The 20,228-nt window shown below is 35.7% G+C and overlaps 1 protein-coding gene across 1 annotated transcript in view; it reads right to left on the bottom strand.

Moving 5' to 3' along the window:
• Positions 1 to 20,228, bottom strand: part of LOC108392642 (transmembrane serine protease 11A) — a 59,812-nt gene that overhangs the window by 23,327 nt on the left and 16,257 nt on the right. The window contains exons 4-7 of the mRNA XM_017653002.3: positions 8,817 to 8,884; positions 6,763 to 6,923; positions 3,182 to 3,220; positions 1,112 to 1,283 (exon numbers count right to left, since the gene is read on the bottom strand). Of these exons, the coding sequence (XP_017508491.1) occupies positions 1,112 to 1,283; positions 3,182 to 3,220; positions 6,763 to 6,923; positions 8,817 to 8,884 (440 nt within the window). The remainder of the gene's footprint in view (positions 1 to 1,111; positions 1,284 to 3,181; positions 3,221 to 6,762; positions 6,924 to 8,816; positions 8,885 to 20,228) is intronic.

Raw genomic sequence — 20,228 nt, 5'->3', positions numbered from 1 at the left:
CTGCCTAGAACATGGTGCAGGGTTGAGATCTTTGGTGGGCCTGCAAAGTGTCTTCAGTACTACAATAGAAATTCATCATCATTATCTTTTAGGTGGAGTTATTTTGTTACCTACTGAGCTACCTATTATCCTTGCATTCAATTTAAATTATTTTATTTTTCCCAGAAGCCTTTGCATTTCCTTTGCCATTATAACATGTCATACTATCTATCTTGAGAACTGTGTTTATTTCTCAGAAGCATATTTTAAGGGAGGGACTGACAAAGAGCATTCAGAGTGAAGGGACCACAGTGGTAGGTGCTGTGAAATAAAGTAATGATAGTATCTTCACATATGGTTTGGAGATTCTCGCTTACCTGTATTGTAAGTATGCTCAAAATGCATAAAGAATTAACCAAGTGTTAACTGTTCATTTGAAACAATCATATGACAGCACAAATGTTATCTTTACTTTCATTTTGCCTTTTTAGCATCATTGTCTAAAGGTGCTATATTATATGAAGGTCCCACTGGGTGGCCCAAGAGCCTGTCTCAATCCTTTGTTACGCAAAGAAATCTCTTTTGAAGTGCCTGTCCTTATCCTGGTAATTTCCTCATTTTGTTTGTGGACTACTCTATTTCTACCAGATCATCATATGTCAATGTTATAAATTTGATTTGAGCAGTTCTCCATTATTATGATTACCAACTTCCAATCTCTACTGAAGATTTCAGTTTAACTTTTTAATGAATTTACTTATAATCAGCAAGAGACTGGCCCAAATGTTTGGCAGAAACAGACCCTAGTCTTAAATGGAGAAGATTATTTTGAGAGCAGATTAATTATAGATGTTATTTGTAAGTATTTTTATGCTAGGATAACTTGTGCTTTCTTACACAATTCCTTTATTTAAAACTGAGGACCTGATTAATGGATAATAGGATAATGACTACTAACCCTCACTAACCTTCCACAGAAGTATGCAAGTGTAACATCATGTTAGAAAAGGACCTGAAAATTTTTCTCACTGTACCTCAGTAATATTTGGGTCATTGATTACTATTACTCAGAACATAATAAAACTCAAAGGTTTTAGCAGTAGCAGAGCCTAGTTTGAGGACAATAACTTACTTCTTAAAGCAGTGTGCGGCGGTGAGCAACCAAGTATCACTGATCAAGGTGGCCCCACACTGGTGTATGTTGTTACGCTGCAGGGAAGCTTGCCAAGGCCAGGCACCCTTGGCCGCAATGCTGCCAGACATTATTCTGTTGACTATTAATGGAACAACTCGTTTACCACAACCTGAAAGAGATGAGATCATTAAGTTATAAGAAATGTCTCTATAATTTTTTATTCAGAGGGCCTAATAAGGTAATGCAATGTAAAGGTTGATTCTATCATTATATAAACCTGTATAATATTAATATCTATCCTCTGTAATTCCTGATAATGATGTTTTGGTCAACCCCTACATTTATAGAGGAGGATGTGGATTACCTACTGAAGCTGCAAAGGGTTGACATACCACAAGGTGTTTGTCCTAAGGACTTGTGGTGTCAGTTATCTAGATGTCCTGGGAGTTCCTATTGAGATTATTATTTCCCAGTTTTAGGTGATTCAGCAGTGTTACTTTGAAGTGAAGTTCTCAACAGAAGAGCTGGGCAGACAAGAAATTTACCCATTTCTTGGAATTCCTTTTCCCATATATTTTCTGAGTGACTAGTTCCTAAGGTGTGCATGGGTTAATGTAGCATGACTGGTTTCCCACTCTTCAGGATGGAACCCTCCATGTTTTCACATAAATATCTAATTTCATTATTGGTGGGAATGAGTATGTACTCTATTATGTGCATCAGAGATCAGAGAATACTTTGCTGTTTAGTATTCCTGCTAAGAATTAAGCCTGTTCAGAGCATGGTTTTAACAAAAGAATATATGGAACATTCAGTTCTTGTCCCAATGAATTAGGTATCCAAAAAGAAAACTCATTTTGCTGATCACACTCCAGCTGTGGCAGTCATTTCAGAAATCTCCATCACTCTGCCATTACCATTCTTCTCATCCAGAGGGCTATAAATCTTCCCAGATCATCTCCCTGCCTCCAGTCTTGCTCCTCTAACCCATTCTTTACACTGAAAACTGAGTGATCTTTCTGATATGTATAAAACCTTTCAGTGACTTCTCATCATCGTCTTAAAAATGAGGGGTTTCAGTGTCATTCTAGTCCTTGGTCGCTGTCAGTCACACCCCTTTCTCATACCTCCCAACCACCATTCTATTTCAGCCACAATGACATTTTTCAGTTACAAAAAGTGACCATATTTTTGCTCTTCTGATGATATTTTTATATACTACTCCCCTTGCCCAGGACCCTCTTCCCATGTGTCACTCAATGAATGGCCTGTCCTTTCCCCTGTCTCAGGGATCATTTTCTGAATCCACAAGATCAGGTTAGCTGACTCTGTGATTGACTCTCATAGCACGATGCACTGTCTCCGTCACTGCAGTTACCACACCATTTTAACGTTTCCTGACTTCTTTATTTTTTACTCTACCTTCAAACTTCTTATTTTAGAGGAGGGATTGTATCTTGTTAACAATGCTATTCACTTTCTGGCACTTGATAGATACCTTCTGGCACATGATTGATGTTACAAATATGTCTATTGAATAAATGAATAAAAATTTTTAGTGTGTTTATAAGACACAGAGGTAAATGCATAGATACCTTTGGTCAAATGTTTCACAACTTTTATGAAAATCTTTCAAAATTTAGGCCATGGTGAGTGAGTGAGTGGACAGTGTGTTAACTATGAAGATGAGTGTATTAAGCACATTTTTTAGGTCAGTCACAGATAATAGGGTCTATCTCCTCTCCATTTACCACTTTCTCATTATTTTACTTCCCAACAGAAAGAACATTTCATAACATTTAAAAAAGTTAGAAAAGCAAGGCCATTTATTCAAAATCAGAAATATATAATTTCTTCAAATTGCCCCCAAATTTCTACCATGTAAGATGTTTTTCATGAAAATGCTGAAAAGATTGGTTTCAGAATTTAAAAAAGCATTTCTATTTATTTCCCAATTGTTATTCTATCCCCAGAAAATGTGGGCCATGGGTGAGAAATTATAATCAGAAAGAGATTGTTCTTTCTGATGTGGCAATTGAACTTGTTTTATAAGCTAACTAAACTTACATGCTTGGACAGTTAGCTTCCTTGTTGATGAGCTCATTTCTGAAAAACAAAATAGAATAAAGAATGATAATCTGATATACTCCTGGTTGGTCACAATGACCAGAAATTATCAAAAGATATTGATCATATATGGATTCTAGATAGTTGAGCATATAGATCAGTCAGGTGAATGGCTACCTGATATAACAGGATAAGTGTACAAATTTGTAGAGTTATTTGCAACCTCTGAATAGGTAAATAATAACTCAGGCAGTGTGTGATGAAGGCATGAATAGTGGATGATCAAGACACACAAATAGTTTGTATTAATATAGAACAGTAAAGCCTCTTTGGATTTCACTTCAGAAGATATAGTGGGAAAGAGGGAGCAAGTAAATGGGATCTGCAGGCTCAAACCCAGCCCCAACCAGAACACGTCTGCTTTCATCTCTTCTGCTTATTTAAGGTTTCACATAAGCCTTTCTTTGGTCAAAGGGTTTAAGAATGGAAAAAGCTTTGAAAACTCCCAAATAAACTATATTTAACATATGTCTAAAATATAGTTTGTACATTACCAAAATGATTTTTTTCTGAAGAATAAGCTATTGTGTATTTTTATCCAATATCTGCTGAATATTGGTAAAGACCAATTATTGGACAGAATCTAAGACTGAATTCTGTCAATTTCCAACAAAGTCAGGAATCTGATAGAGGAAACAAACACTTAAACTTATGTTGGTGGAAGGTTGTGTGAAAACTGTGATGTTTTTCAAAATAAAAATGTCCTACTGAGCAGAATGAGGATAAACTGTTTTACTTATTTCTAGTGCCATGTTCTCAGACTCATATTCTCTGCATCTAACTTCCCATTGTGCAAAATAGGAATGTTCCTTTCTACTCACCTTCTTTAAATGCTACTTGGGAAACTAATTAGTGATAATGAGCTCTGCAAAGTGGGAGTTTTGAAAATATCCAATTCAAGCATACCCTTAAATGCATGCCCAAATTATTTTATGGTGAAGAATCAATTGCACACAGACTCTCAGTGTTTACCCTAAGGAAGGAATGCAATTTTCCATCAAGTGTAGTTTTAAAGTAATAAATTTCCTGTTTCACTTTTCAGAAACTAATTTGATGTGTACCGTATTAATAATGCATTAAGATGGACAATATTATATGTTAAAAATCTTCAGTTAAAACTTCTTCAGTTTAGTTTGAGCAAGATGCAAATCATCCCTTTCCAGAAATGATACTGAGTTAAGCAAAATGGTTATAGTTGGATTTTTAAGGATTCCATTTTTAGGGGGTAAACTACCTATACACAAGTAACTAGCTCTTGAAGATCAAATATTTTTGTAATTTTGATAAAATATTTTTGTCTTTTATGTCTAGGAGTGAAAAGAAACATTAACATCTTAGTCTTGAAAATGACCCTCTACCACACTTCTGAGTTAGGAATCATTTAGTATTCAGGGCTCTGCATGCTGCATATTATGAGATGGAGCTACACCAGCTAAATTCAGGTAGTGTGCTGCTCTTCCACACTCACGGTGTTTGCAATGCAAATAAGTTAATTTTAGCTTTGCTTTGATGCATTGAATTAAATGAGAGACCCCCATTTTATAATTATTTGTCAAACAAAACACAGATTCTTGATAAATTACGGATAACTCTTAGGCCGCAGAGTTATTTCTAGACTTGGTCTAGTATTTTGGCCATTTTCCATTCATTGAGAGTCCCCACAGTTAAAACTCCACATTCCTGGAGAGCAATGTTTTTGCCAATGAGAATTGCCTTAAAGATTCTTTTCACAAATAATGGAGCTTTCTTAAGTACTAGTAAAAACTGTTCATTTTACATTTGGAAATTTGGAAACCTTCAAAGTTCTAGCTTTGTCTATTTCCAGTCACTCACTCACATTGATACCTTCATGTTTCCAAAGCCCATGCACAATTTATTTGCTTTCTAAGTCATAATAGCCTCTATGTTCCATATTATATTTTCTGTCTTGTATATTTTCATTGTATTTCTATGATTTCAGGAAGAAGAAACATCATTATTGCAATTTTACAGATGAGGCAAAGGCATGGGCCAATTACTTGAGTGGTCCTTCAGTGACTCAGTGGATTTAGAATTAGGTAATTCTCAAATCAGGTACTCCATCAGCACATCCTATCTCTTAATCTACTGCAGCCATTGAAATAAGCCGCACCTCACAAAGAGACTGTAAGAAACAAAAAGGCCAGGCAGCTGGTGATCATTTCATGCTTCGTTTCTTGTTTCAGATAGATCGGGCTTTTAAATTTCTGACAAATTAACTAGTTATTGGAAATTACATAGAACACATCATGTAACTTATCAGATTTGTCACAATTTTGCAACCTTGATTCATTTGTTTGCCCATTTAACAAAGAAGGAGGATTAAATCCTTGACAGGTTCTTCCCTCCCGGGTTGGGAGAGGTCCCAGCTTTACTCCCTGAGTAGCTAGCCGACTCTTTGTCACATCAGCAAACTCCTGCCCATCCCATTCCCTCAGATTTTCACTTCCTGGTAAGGTTTCCTCTTGAAAAGTCAGTCAGACCCTTACAAGGGCAGGGCATCATGTTTCACGTCTGGTATTAATCACTTCTCTTCTGTTGACTTTCTTAAGCCTGGTGTCCATTGGAATTTGTAGGGGAAATCAGCACTTGTCTGCAGGAAGTAGATGCCTGTGGAAACAGCTTGATGTACAAAGGCAAAGATGTTTCTGTCTAGCTGGATTCCTCTAGCCTTTAATATGCTAACATAAAGGATGAATTTCCAAGAGATGAATATCATAGACAGAATTTCCAAAATGTGTTTGACCACAGAACCCTTTTTTCATAGAGCCTCTCAAGAAATTAGAGATCTAGATTTGAATTTTAGCACATTCTAATTATTAGAGTCCTTAACTTGCTTGTCCTTCTTCACATCTATGACAGTGGATTTCTCTACTTTAAGGAATATAGAAATTAGATGGTGCATATAAAGGGCACAGGGAAGGGCCTCAGTAAAGGTTGATTTTTTTTTAGAGAAGTGACACTGATATAATGGTTCCAGTGATTTTTTTTTCTAGTTTGGTGACTTTGAAAGCATTATTTATAAGATGGCTTTAGTGGCTCCAAAGCTGGTTTACTATTCTCCCAAATGCCCATAGGCAAAAAGTTAACAAAAACATCATAATTTCATTATATACAGAAACTATCCATATTTTAAAAGGCAACAAATGAGTTTATGTGTGAGGATGGTCCCACCCAGGAGCTGTTGCTAAACACTTGGTATTTTTCAGTTCCTTAGTCATGGAGGCAGTGGCTGGGTCAGATCACCTCGCTCTTAGTGGTAAAGGTTTGTTTTTATTTTGGGATGAGCGCAATTACTACAGGAAACTACTTGACTACTAACGTCAGACAGGCTTTCATCAGAGAATAACAAAACCTTGAAATGTCATTCTTTTAAGTTGAAATTTTTTTCCATTTGAATTACAGCTATTATTACGAATGGAAATAATGGTAAGTAAGTTTAAGATTAGGCATAAAATGGACCTAGTAGAGAAGCTCACATCACATAGAAAGTACCTACTTACCATTAACTTGTACTGACGAGGCATTTTTTGACAAGGCTCTTGTGTTCCTTGTCTTCTGATTTAAGATGCTATGGATTTTCTTCTTTGTTCCTTCTCTTTGCTCAGAAGAAGGGATCTGGAACACCATAACCATATCTGCTTTCACACCATCTTCCTCTGGGCTATGACACACAGAAGAAAGGAGTTTATTCAGAGAATACCTCTTTTGTGTATCTTCACCTGAATCGTGCCTCAATTGTTGAATGTGTAAGGGCTAATCCTCTCACACTGATGCTCACCTATCACTCTCTGACCCGAGATAATTTCATAAGTTCCCTCTTCAAGTTTCTGATATATTTTGAGAACATTTTCTCCATTAATTTGAAGGCTTGTTATAGCAGTTGGGTAAGACTAAGACATCAAAAACTGATCATCAAAATGATAAATTCTGAGTTTTGGAAGAAACTGAAGTAGTCTTCTTGGCCAATCACTCAGGTATCTGACATCTGAATCTCTACATCTGTGGCAAGTGGCCCTCTAACCCCAGGGAAGTAACTAAAATGATAGAAAATTTTCTTCCCTAAGAGGCAGTTTCTCTTTGGTCAGCTCTACTCTTAAGAACATTCTTCATTTTGAGTTGAAATATGTCTCCCTATATCTCCCATTCCATTAGGCTTAGGGGACATACATAAAACATTAATTATGTCTTCCATATAAAATATTTGAAGACAGCAATATTCTTGGTTCCTCAGTCTTCTCCAGATTAAATGTGTCTGATTTCTTGAGCTTTATTCATATAAGCAGATTCAAGTCCCTTTACCTATGGGACTATATTTGTACATACTCTTAAAGTAGGAAAGTCAAACAATTAAAGGTCTTTAAAAAAACCTGAAACTTTTGTATTAATCTTTTATTTTTACACTTCAAAAGATCCAAGGTCTAAAAGCACTAATTTCCTGAATCCTTCGACCAAAAAAGGAGGAAATCATAATTTTGGGGCATTTTAAATACTGTGGTTCATTTAAGCTCTAGAATGTCAAGATATAATCAAAATTTTACATCAACTCAGCAAACCTATCTATGACCAAGTAATTTTCCATCTTAAGTCAGAGGGAAAATATTGCTTACCAGTGGAATTTCTCTGGACCCACATGAAAACTTGTGAAGTCATAATGGCTACAAATTCAAAGGTGTTCAAAGTCTATGATAATGTTGCTAGAAAGCTGTGAGAAATCAGATTTTGAAAATAGGGGGCATGAAATCAGGAAAGTTTCAGCAAATACATGCTTTTTATCTCCTAAATGTAGAATTTATGCAATTATAAAATCCTTCTGGAAGTCACTGGTTACTTGGAAGTTAAAGTAAGTTGGCCAGTAAGGCATTAATCTACTGGTGAGAAAAATAATTGTGTCCTTCAAATACAGCTGTCTGAATATGTTTATTTTCTCTGAAAAGATGAGTCATATAGGCCCATAGGTTTACACCTATTATGTATGTTCTGCTATGTGCTTTTCTAATAACACAATTGAAACCTCTGAGCAATTTCTGCAACTGATATAAGACTTCCCCCTCACACACAATGAACAGAACATATATTAAAACAAGTAACATGTTTTGTTTGGACATGCCCACTGTTCCTAGGGCTTCATTACAAATAAAACCTATGATCCCATTTTGTAGTCAACTTTTCCTTCTTAATATTTTTGAAATAACACATCTATGGAAAGAATACAACTTGATGCATGAAGGCACATGCTGTTGGGTTTTCCCAAGACCATGGATTCTGGTATCCTGGACCTTACAGTCACTTGAAGCGGTTTGAATCCTGGTTCTGTCATTTAGGGAAGCTGTCATTTGGGAAACTTTGAACATTATCATTTGACCTCCCTGAGTCTTAGTTTTTGCATTTACAAAGTGGTGGTTGCCCTGTATCTTGGGATTGATGTAAAGAAGATATTTATGAGAAATTGTAGCCAAGAGCCAAGCTCATAGGGATAACAATGTGTGAGGGTTCTCATCTCCTTTGGTTTTTGTCCCTCCAGGCTGTGACTCCACCTTTGCCCAAACATACATACGTCAGTCTGACTACTCGGTTCTTGATATAATGCTTGTTCAAGGCTGAATCTATAAATATCTCATCCACCTGTTATTATGACAAGAGAGAAACTGTGTTAATAAAATATTTTAAAATAAGAATATACACCTTTTAAAGCAATAGAAAAATGTTGTAACAAGAGTTATATAGTTATTTAAACCAGTGGTTTTTCAAGTCTCACAGTGCAACAGAATCACTTGCAGAATGAAAAAAAAAATAGATGCTGGGGCCCCTCTCACAGACTTTCAGTTACAATTGGTCTGGAGGGAACCTAGGCATCAATGTTTGTAAAAAAAAAATCTCCCAAGGTGATTTTAATATGCTGGCATAGGTATTCTGGAGTAAAGATATCTTTCTAAAACTCCATAAAAGGTGAGGCAGAAAGATATGGAACAGAAATGAGACCCGAAGGGAGGTCTTGAGAGGTGGTGGAGAGAATCTTGGCACAGTACTGGGCTGGAAGCCTATCCTGCTGCTCACGAACTGGATGACCTTGGAAAAGTTGCTGAACCACTTTGGCCCTCAGATTCCTAATCTGTAAAAAAGAAGATATTGATGTGCTACTCACAGGGCTACAAAGATTAAACACATATGAAACACTGGATATATTTTGGTAGTGAATTGCTGGTGGTTCCTTAACCCCTGGCTGGGCATTGCAGGCCTCAGATTTCTCTGCAGGTCTTTGGCTGTAAGTATAGAGAAATGGCATTAGGGATTTAGGAGAGAGGGATAATTTTTAAATTGTTGCTGACTGTGGGCCGAGGGTAAGTTAGGGAGAATGAAAGAGTAAGATGGTGTTGCAGGTTTAGGTCAGAGTTGTGGTGCTCAGTTCATGTCACCAAAGAAAGAGAAGAAAATCTACTCTGGTATGGTCCATTTGCACAGGATTTTAATAGCCTCCCACAGCACATGATGCCGAGGTTTATCACACTTAGGTTTGGGCTTGCAGTGTCCCCTAGTGACCAACTGGTGACAACAGAGTCACGTGAATGCGTCACTGCATTTCACATTTGGTAGTGGATGAGCCAAATGTGCAAAACCATGTACTGAATCCTTAAAGGAAGGGGCAAGAAAACCAGGTCTCTTTTTGAAAAACATGAAAATAAAAATGAGATGAAGGCTGTTTCAGAGATTAAGGAAAACATAACTTCCTTATCACCCGGTATTCATAAATATTCACTGGGAAACAAAATATTCATGATCCCCTTTAACCCTTATAATTTAGAACCTGTATGAAATAAGAATTATTTTGATTCTTATTTGAAGAGGAAAACACCACCAGGAGACATTATGTAAATTTTCCTGGCATCATGTGGATAATAAACTGGGATTTAAATAGGCCTTCTGTCTGCAGGTCCATCTCTTGTTATCAGTCACACAGGCTCCTTATTAAATGTGATGTGCATTTTACTTCAATTTCTTTCATAGAACACATAACAGTAGGTTATAAAACAGTTGGTTGACATAAAGATAAAGTATAAAACTTGTAAAGATATATCTGGTAATATATTTGAAAACTTAATATCAAAGGTAGTATTTAGAAAATAGAGAAATTGATAGGTATCTAAAATATACATTTATTTGTATTTAAAAAGGGAAAGCTTAAATGGGCCAAGGAGGTGTGGTGTTTATAAGCTAGAAATAGAACTGTTTTGTAAAATACGTTTTCACAAGAGTGACATTGTTGTAATCATTTCTTGCCACCCACAGTCAATCCTATCACACAGTATCTGGGGGAAATCCAAAAGAAAAGAAAAGGCAAACAAAAAACAGGAGAAAAGTGACAAATAGTAAAAGGAAGAAAAGTAAATAGTAGTTGGGTATTTAAAAAATTTGGTTTGTAATTATCCCCTGAAATTACACCCACAATTCCTTAGCTACTTGTCACTTATTGGTGAAAGTACTGGAGTACAATTTTGACTCTGGGTGATGTCATCATCTGTCAACACGCCTGCTGGGAAGAATATCTAAATCCAACATCAATTCCACCTTTGAATGGTACAGTTGTTTGGCAAGTAGGAACTGAAACAATAACATAAGAATCTAGGTGGAAGTAACTTCAGTAATCACAGAAATAAAGAGGTTTCTTCTTCATAATTCAAATTCCAGGACCCTGCCTGCAAAAGCCTCATTGATTAGGTCAGTGGGGAGGCCCAGAATCTTCAGGTGATCCAGGGATCCTGAAGAAAACACTTTGAGAAGTGGTGGGGCACAAGGACTTGCTTAACAGTTACTCCACTAAAGGAATTTACAGCAGGGGGATATCAGAGAAAAAATGAGCACAGACTTCACTGCTGAATAGAGTTGATGTATGAACTAGCATTCTAGAAACCCCAAAATAATGTTCTGGAATATTAAGGCTTGCCTCATAAAAGACATTCTGCCAACACTTTGGCATTTTAAGTTCTTAGAAGTTTCAGAGGACACTTTTTATTTTAAGCTGTGTGCTATCTTGTTATAAATTTACTACTTACACAACGTAATAGAGATCGTGATTCATAAATCTATCATACTTTCCATTTTCAGGCATTTAAAAGGTTTGATAGTTGGAGTTAGTGTCCTAACATTGAACAAAAGACCCCCTTTCAGATAAGTATCTCTTTCTGTTTGATGATTTTGAAATGCTGGAAATTGCACTGAGATTAAATTCTAAGAGGGCAATTCAAGGTTAGTTAGGTGTTTAATGAGAGTTAGGGAGAGGCTGTCAAGTCAAAAGGACACGCCCTACCATTCAGCCTTCATTCCCGAACAAACTCTGTTTACACACGTCCTTGCCCGCCTTTCACTGTCAAATGCTTCCCAACTGGCTCCTCACAGCACTCTGTATTCACATAGTGGGTGTTTCAGGGCTGAGACTGCAAATTTAGATATGCCACTGAAGAGTGCCCAGTGGAACATACAAGCAGTTTCTTCCAACGTCACACCAGATGAACCCCTGAGAACTAAAGGAACCCAAAACTGAAGGAGCCAAATACATGCCTGGAAGAAAACTTCAGATGCTGCTCCTTTCTACTAATAATATGTATCACACAAAAAGGACGGTATAAGAGATGCTTTTAAAAAACACATCTTGAGACTTAAAGCTTAATACAGAAACAGAGAATAGAGTGCAATTCATTCAAGCCTGTGGTCAAAGGGTCAGATATTCAAGGGCCTCACTGTTGCCCCCCAACTCCCCCTACCCTCAGTCTTCAACACTGCCTGTACCTTTCAGGCTTGGTCCCTTTTCCTATGTGCTTGCCTATATCAGGCTGTTTCTTAAATCTGTAGCACCTTCCCCAATTGCTAACTGTACTTTTCCTGAATCACAACTCTCCTTCAAGGTCTATTTCAGATAATACTTCTTTGGAGTTATTTCTTGAACCTCAGAGTAATTTTCCTCCTCCTGCCTTAAGTTTTCTTCTCTCTCTTATACTTTCTGCTCCTTAATATAGTTATTTATGCAAATACATTATATTCTCTACTAAATTGTAACCCCTTTATGGGTGGGCACAGTGATTCATCTTTTCATCCTCCACAATAAGTAGCAATGCAGCATGTTTTTATTGAATGAATGAGTGAAACAAAAAGAGAGTTTACTTATCAGAAAGCATCACATTTATCAGAAAGCTTTCATATGAGTTTTTAATGAGTTTTATGTCACATTAAGATCAATGTTCATGGAAAAAACAAGAATTGACCATGAATTATTTAAAGGGAATTTTTTCTCCTTGTTGACATTTTCAGGCAATTTGATTCCTTGTGGAAAGCTCCTCCAGTGTAAGGCTACAAGCTATCATAGTAGAAACAATTATTGTTGTCTGCCACCTGTTTACCAAGTACAAACTCCATTGCATTTGAGCTTATTTGCTTTCACATCAACCCTCTGAGGTGAATACTATTATTATCCAGATTATTTAGATGAGAAAGTGACTTGCCCAGGGCGGCACATCAGTGAGGCTGTTTCAGGGTGAGCACATGGGTGGGGACTCAGAATTTCTACCCAGACATGGAGCAAGGGGCACACAAGAAGACCAGACACTGTTAATCCCTCTCCAAAGGCAGCTTGTTTTCTTTGCCTTCTGAAAATTAGGACTGTAATCCTAGTAGTCCTTATTGCAATCCTTTCAAGGGGTTTTTGTATCTATTTAAAACTCTAGATTTTTGGCAAAATCCAAGCTTCAAGAAGTCAGCTGTGAGTCATTACTCTAAGCCTAAAAAGAACAAAGCCAGCCTGAGCCCTGATGGTTCTTAAAGGATTTTGAAACTTGTTGGCCTTCTGGGAATTGAGTCACTTCATTTTCACCAAAGTCCTCTTTTCAGTTCCTACAGTTTTGAACCCAGTGTTGTGTCTGTTGGATAAGGCAGTTGGATCCAGTGTCATATGGGGTCTGTGGGTATGTGTATGTGGGTGGAGTGCCATGAAAGTGTGACTTTCTGATTACTCTAAACAGGTAGGTAATAATATCACTGAACGGGTTGTGACATTATGTAATATTATCAAACATTTCTTTGATTGCAGTAGTCCCTCCTCAGTGTTTCTTTGTGGAATGTCAGAAGGAAACACAGAGATGGTGTGACTGACTAATCACATATAGCAAGTAGCAATATATTGGATAAACTTATCCCAAGTTCATTTATATTCCTGAAATTGAGAGTCAAACTAAATTCCTAGAATTAGAAAGTTTTTGATTAAGGGTTAAAAAGGAAAAATTATTAACTTTCAGTGTACCACAAAATCCTCCATCTCTGAATTACCTTTTTAAAAGAGAAAAGTATCATATTTATCTGTTTAAAGTGGTACTAAAGATATGTCAATCAAAATGCTTGAATCAAGGGAAGGTTGTTACTTATGGAAGGTTCCTGTGCTCTATAGCTCTATTGTCCTAAAAATCTGTAAATTTGATAATTCTATTAGAGAGAGAAAAAGAATCATTTTTCTTAGACTCTTATAATGCCTGAATGACTAATGACAGTCTAAATATATTATCCAGCACAGTGAAGTCTGCAATATTTACTTTATCAGAAAGTTTAGAGATGACTCATTTGCTTCCTTTCTCAAAAACATTTCTCAGAAAATATCCATCCACATCTTTCCTCCAACCATAGATTGTTTATGGTACACATATATTTGCAAATATATCCATATACTTCCTCCCATTCTTGATTACAGTTGCTCCACTGTTGTCTTCCTCCTCAAAAACTGATACAGACAAAAGAGATTATAAAACAAAATGGTAACAAGAGACAAAAACTGTCCTTACATAATGATACAGGGATCAATTCATCAAGAATATATCATAATCATAAATATGCACCCAACATCACAGCACTTAAATATATTAAGCAAATGCTAACACACGAATGGAGAAACAAAAGTACAATAATAGCGGGGAAGTTTTATACCTCAGTTTCAGCATTGGATTGATGGTCCAGACAGAAAATCAATGAGGAAGCACTAGACTTGAACCATACTTTATACAATATGGACCTAACAGACATATACAGATCATTCCACCCAACAGCAGCAGAACATGTTTTTCTTAAGGGTACACAGAGCATTCTCCAGGATAGACCATATGATAGGTTGCAAAACAAGTCTAAGCATAAAACTCTTAGAAGAAAACAGGCAAAAATCTCATAAACATAAGCATGAGTAATTTTTTTTCTGGATACATCTCCCCAGGCAAGAGAAACAAACAAAAAAAGAACAAATGGGACTACATCAAACTAAAGAACTTCTGTACAGCAAAGAATGCCATCAACAAAACAAAAAAGAAACCTAGATTATGGGAGAATATATTCATAAATGATTTATCTGATAAGGCGTTAACAAACAAAATATATAAAGAACTCATATAACACAACACCAAAAAAACTAATAACCTGATTAAAAAATGGGCAGAGAACCTGAACAGACATTTCTCCAAAAGAGAAAGATGAACAACAGGTACATGAAAAGATGCTCTACATTGCTAATCATCAGGGAAATGTGAATCAAAACCACAATGAAATGTCACCTCACAACAATTAGAATAGCCACTATCTAGAAAACAAGAAATAACAAGTGTTGATGAGGATGTGGAGAAAAGGGAAGGTAAATTGGTGCAGCCACTGTAGAAAGCAGTATGGAGGTTCCTCAAAAAGCAAAAAATAGAAATACCATGCCATCCAGTAATTCCACTTCTAGGAATTTACCTGAAGGAAACAAAATCCCTAATTTGAAAAGATATATGCATCCCTATTTTTACTGCCACATTGTTTACAATAGCCAAGATACAGAAACCAAAGTGTCCATCAAAAGATGAATGGATAAAGAAGAAATGGTATATATACACAATAGAATATTATTTGGCCATAAAAAGGAAAGAAACCCTGCCATTTGCAATGACATGGATGGACCTAGAGGGTATGATGCTAAATGAAATAAGCCAGGCAGAGAAAGACAAATACCATATGATTTCAGAGAATTTATTTGTGGAATATAATACCAAAACAAAATAAAATGAACAAAATAGCAGTAGCCTTATAGATACTGAGAAGTGACTGGTGGTTACTATGGGGGAGGAGTTGGGGAGGGTGGGTGAGGGGGGTAAAGGGGCACAAAAATTCTCAATCATAATATAAATTGGTCATGGGGATGCTAGTACAGCATGAAGAATATAGCCAATGATTTTGTAACACCTTTCTATGTTGATAGATAGTAACTGCACTAGTGGAGGGTGAGGATTTAATAATACAGGTAACTGTTGAACCACTGTGTTATATATTTGAAACCAATATAAGATTGTATATCAACTATACTTAATAAAAAATAAAAATAAAAGCTGTCCCTGCAAATGGTGAAAAGCTCAAAAAAAAAAAACTCTCAAGTCTTAGCAAATATTTAAGAAGATTGAAATCATGCCAAGTATCTTTTCTCACTACAATGGTATGAAACTAGAAATTAATAATAGGAGGAAAGTTGGAAATTTCACAAATATGTCAAAATTCAATAATATACTCCTGAACAGTAAATGGGTCAAAGAAGAAGTCAAACGGGAAACCCAAATATACCTTGAAACAATTGAAAATGGAACCCAGCATACCAAAACTTACGGGGTGCAGCAAAAATGGTGCTAACGGGAAATTTTATAGGGATAAGTACCTACATTAATGCATTTGACAAAATATAATACCCTTTTTGTAATAGAAACTCTCAACACAGTGCATACAGAAGGAATATACCTCAATATGATAAAGGCTACATGTGACAAACTCACAGCTTACATCAACTTAACAGTGAACGATTGAAAGCTTTCTCTTTAAAACCAGGAACAATAAATAAGAATGCTTACTCTCATCACTCCTGTTCAACGCAAAGCTGGAAGTTCTACCCAGGGCAATCAGACAGAAAAAGAGATAAAAGACATTCAAATCAGAAAGGAAGTAAAATTGCCTTTATTTGCAGATAATATTTTATAGAACGAAAATCCTAAAGACTCCACCAAAAAATTACTAGAACTAACCAATGAATTCAGTAAAGTTGCATAATACCAACTTAGCATTCAGAAATCAGTTGTGTTTCTATAAACTAAAAACAAAATATCTGAAAAAATAGAAGAATTCTATTGACAATAGCATCAAGAATAATAAAATACTTAGGAATAAATTTAATAACCAAGGAGGTGAAAGATCTGTATACTGAATACTATAAAACTTTGATGACAGACCATTGGCACTTTTGGTAGGAATGTAAACTGATGCAGCCATTGTAGAAAATGGTACAGAGGTTCCTCAAAAAATTAAAAATAGAACTACCTTATGAACCAGCAATCCTACTTCTGGGAATATATCCAAGGGGAATTAAAACAGGATCTCAAAGAGGTACCTGCACTCCCATATTCACGGAAGCATTATTTACAATAGCCAAGATATAGAAACAGTCTATTTGCCTGTCAATGAATGAATGGATAAAGAAGATGTGATATTTGTATATAGCACACATATAATTATATATAATATATAATTCAGCCAGGAGGATGAATGAAATCCTGCCATTTACAACAACATGGATGAACTTTGAGGGTGTTATGTTAATTTGAAGGAAGTCAACAAAGATAAAACACTTATTTGGAATATAAGGAAGCTTAAGTCAAAGAAACAAGAGTAGAATGGTGGTTTCCAAAGGGTTGAGAGAAAAGGGAAGATATTGGTTGAAGGGTAAAAATTTCCACCTATAAGATGAATAAGTTCTGGAGGTCTAATCTGCAGCATGGTCATTATAGTCCATAATACTGTGTTATATACTTAAAAGTTGCCAAGAGAGTAGATCTTAAACATCTTATCACAAAAAAGCAATGATAATTATGTGATATAATGGAGGTGATGTTATGATGGTAATCATTTTGCAATATATAAATGTATCAAATCATCATATTTTACATGTTAATTATATCTCATTAAGGCTGGGAAAAAACTGATATAGGAAAGTAAGGAACCTAAGGATGAAGACATCTTTATATGATAAGTAAACTCGATGTGTTGGCTTAATGTGAGCTAGCACAGTATATAGATTTATAATATTTATATATTTAAGAATTAAGTGGGAAAAGTATTAATATAGAACTGAACATCCTGTTTTAGCTGAGTTGTTTCCTAACAAGTAGAACAATTTACTGGAGAGAGGATATGTTGAAGTTACCTACATGGCTTCTAATCTCCTCTCCATCATGTATTAGCAATGGACTTAAACTTCACAGGCTTAGTTCTCTTATCTGTGCAGATAACAATGCCTCCTTGACAGTGTTATATTGCATATTAGACATAAAATACATAACAATTAGCTGACTTTTTAATTACAAAATAAGTATGTCTGAGCTCTTGAGTAAGCGAATACTTATTCTCTTACTACATTCAGTTTTTGTAAGCTATGAACATTAAGTTTCTCAATGATCTCTGGTTATTATTTTCTCAAAGCTTCAAATCCTATCTCTTCTCTAGGCATAGGACTACAGCCATACCCTGAGTGTTGGGCATCTTTTATTTATCTTACCTGATGTAACTCCAAACTTCAGATAATCTAATATCTTTGCTAAGTTTACCTCAATGCATTTGCTTTTTCTCAGAAGAACTTCCTGCTTCTGTGTTGATCAGAGCCACATCTCTTGAAATAAATTAATTATATGAATAAATGAAACAAATAAATTATAAATAAAATCTACTTTTTTCTAATTCCTTTAGAGAGTGTTTCTGAACTAGAGTTGTCTCTTTGCACCACTTTCTGTTTCCAAGTTCTCTGTCTCTACAACTCTAGGTTTATAATCTCAGAGATGTTTAGAGGATTATTTCAGGCCTTGTTTCTGGTATTCCTGGGTACAAGAAGATAAAATTTAGAACTACTTAGGCAAAGGAGCAGTGTTTTTTTTTTTTTTTGAGACAACCCTAAGAAAATTACTGACTGTTGCCATTGTTAATGCTGTTGGTGGTCACTGGTCCATGTTAATAGTATAGATAAAAGAAAATAATGTATCCAGGATAATTACTTGATTTCTGGTATTTTGTGGGATGGAAGATGGGAAGTAAATAGCACAGATGCTTCTTCTGGATGACAAGAGTCATTGGCAGAAGATTATTAAGATGTAATATCTCAAATCCTAACTATATTATTAATTAGTTGTATGATCTTGAGTAAATTAACTTTTCTATACTTTGGTTTTCTCATCTGTAAAATCATAATAGTAATTGTACCTCATAAGGTTGTTTCTGAAGACTGACTAAAATAATACATTTAAGGTGCTTAGTGTAGTACTTGGCATTCAATGCATGTTAACTACTATTATTGTTATGCTGTTAAAACTTTCACATTTGTAATGATCATATAATTTAAATATATTTATTGATATTTCTGAAATATATTTCTCTAAACAAAGCACTCTCTCAGTGACTCTACTCAAATTTGTAAATTTTAATAATAAGAAAGTGACACACGTATTTGGGAGTATCATGAATTACTGGTGGCTGGTTACTTGAGTCTTCTTTGAAGATGATATGAAAAATGAGATATGTCTGTGCACTATCTCGAGGAACTGGTATGGGTTTTAGCAGTATCTGACCATGAACTCATGTTACTTTTGCATCTCCGTTTACATTCAAATCAGTAAATCCCAAATTATGAAGAAGAACAGGACCTGCAACCTGTCTTTCACGGCTGTCTAATTAGCACCCATACAGGGCAGAGAGAAGAATCTGGTCTTATGCATTGGGATTTAGCAACAATAAGCAGGAGTGGCTCAGGATGAGACACGAACCCTTCCTACAATTCTTCTAAAGGTAACTTGAGAGGGAGTGGAGGGAAAGGGACACCCTACTCATTTAAGCAGGGGTAAAAGAATACAAAGCCTTTTTGACCATGGGAATACTAGTTGATCTTTCTTTTCTCTGAAGTTCCTCTGCACTTATTGTCCTCAATATACAATTTAGTCCTTAGTTATATCATGTCACGCTGTTAAGTTTCATGTGTGTTACTCTCATCTCTCCAAAGAGATCAGAAGCTGCTTAAAGAGACAGATCATATTATATTTCCTTTACTACAAGACTTAGGTGCCAAGAAATGTAATGAGCTGAATAATCATACCATATATTGGGAAGACAGGTTGTTCAGGTATTTATATTGGGAAAACTGGCTTACTATATGGAAAATAAAATGTGTTCTTACCTAACATCACATTCAAAGGTAGATTCCAGATACATTAAAGACCATGTGTAAGGGTATAAAGTTAATAGAAGAAAATACAGTAAAATATTTTTATGACTTTGAAAGAGGGAATAATTTCTTTAAACAATCTTTAAAAACATAATTATCTGGCAAAGAAAATTGACAAACATGATTGCTTTATAAGTATTGATTACTATTTCATGAAGTACATCATGGTCCAAATTACTTGAAGACCGAATGATAGAAAACATATGGATAAGTGCAATGTCTACTACCAACAAACTGTTCATATCTAGAAAACACAAGGAATGCCTGCAAAGCAATGCTACTAAAACAAAACAACTCTAGCAGAAAAATGGGCAAACTATAGGTAAGGTGGTTTATAGAAATGGAAGTCCCTAAGGCTAACAAATATATGTAACAATACACAAACTCATTAGTAAATAGAAAAATGCAAATTAAGTCACAACTAAGATACAACTAAATGCATGTTAGGCTGGCAGAAATTAGAAAGCCATGTAATACCAAGTGCTGGCAAGGATGGGGACATAGGAGTCCTCATGCACTGCAGATGGGAGTGCACACTGATTCAGCCATTCTGAAGAGCAACCCAACACCAATTAACCAAATTAAATATATGCACACCCAATGACCCAGTAATTCTGCTTCCAGAAGAACTTGCATGAATCCATAGGGGGTTGATAAGTAAGAGGCTGT

Source organism: Manis javanica, chromosome 5, assembly GCF_040802235.1.
Source record: "Manis javanica isolate MJ-LG chromosome 5, MJ_LKY, whole genome shotgun sequence".
Taxonomy (NCBI): Eukaryota; Metazoa; Chordata; class Mammalia; order Pholidota; family Manidae; genus Manis; species Manis javanica.
This window is presented reverse-complemented; position numbering and strand designations above follow the sequence as displayed.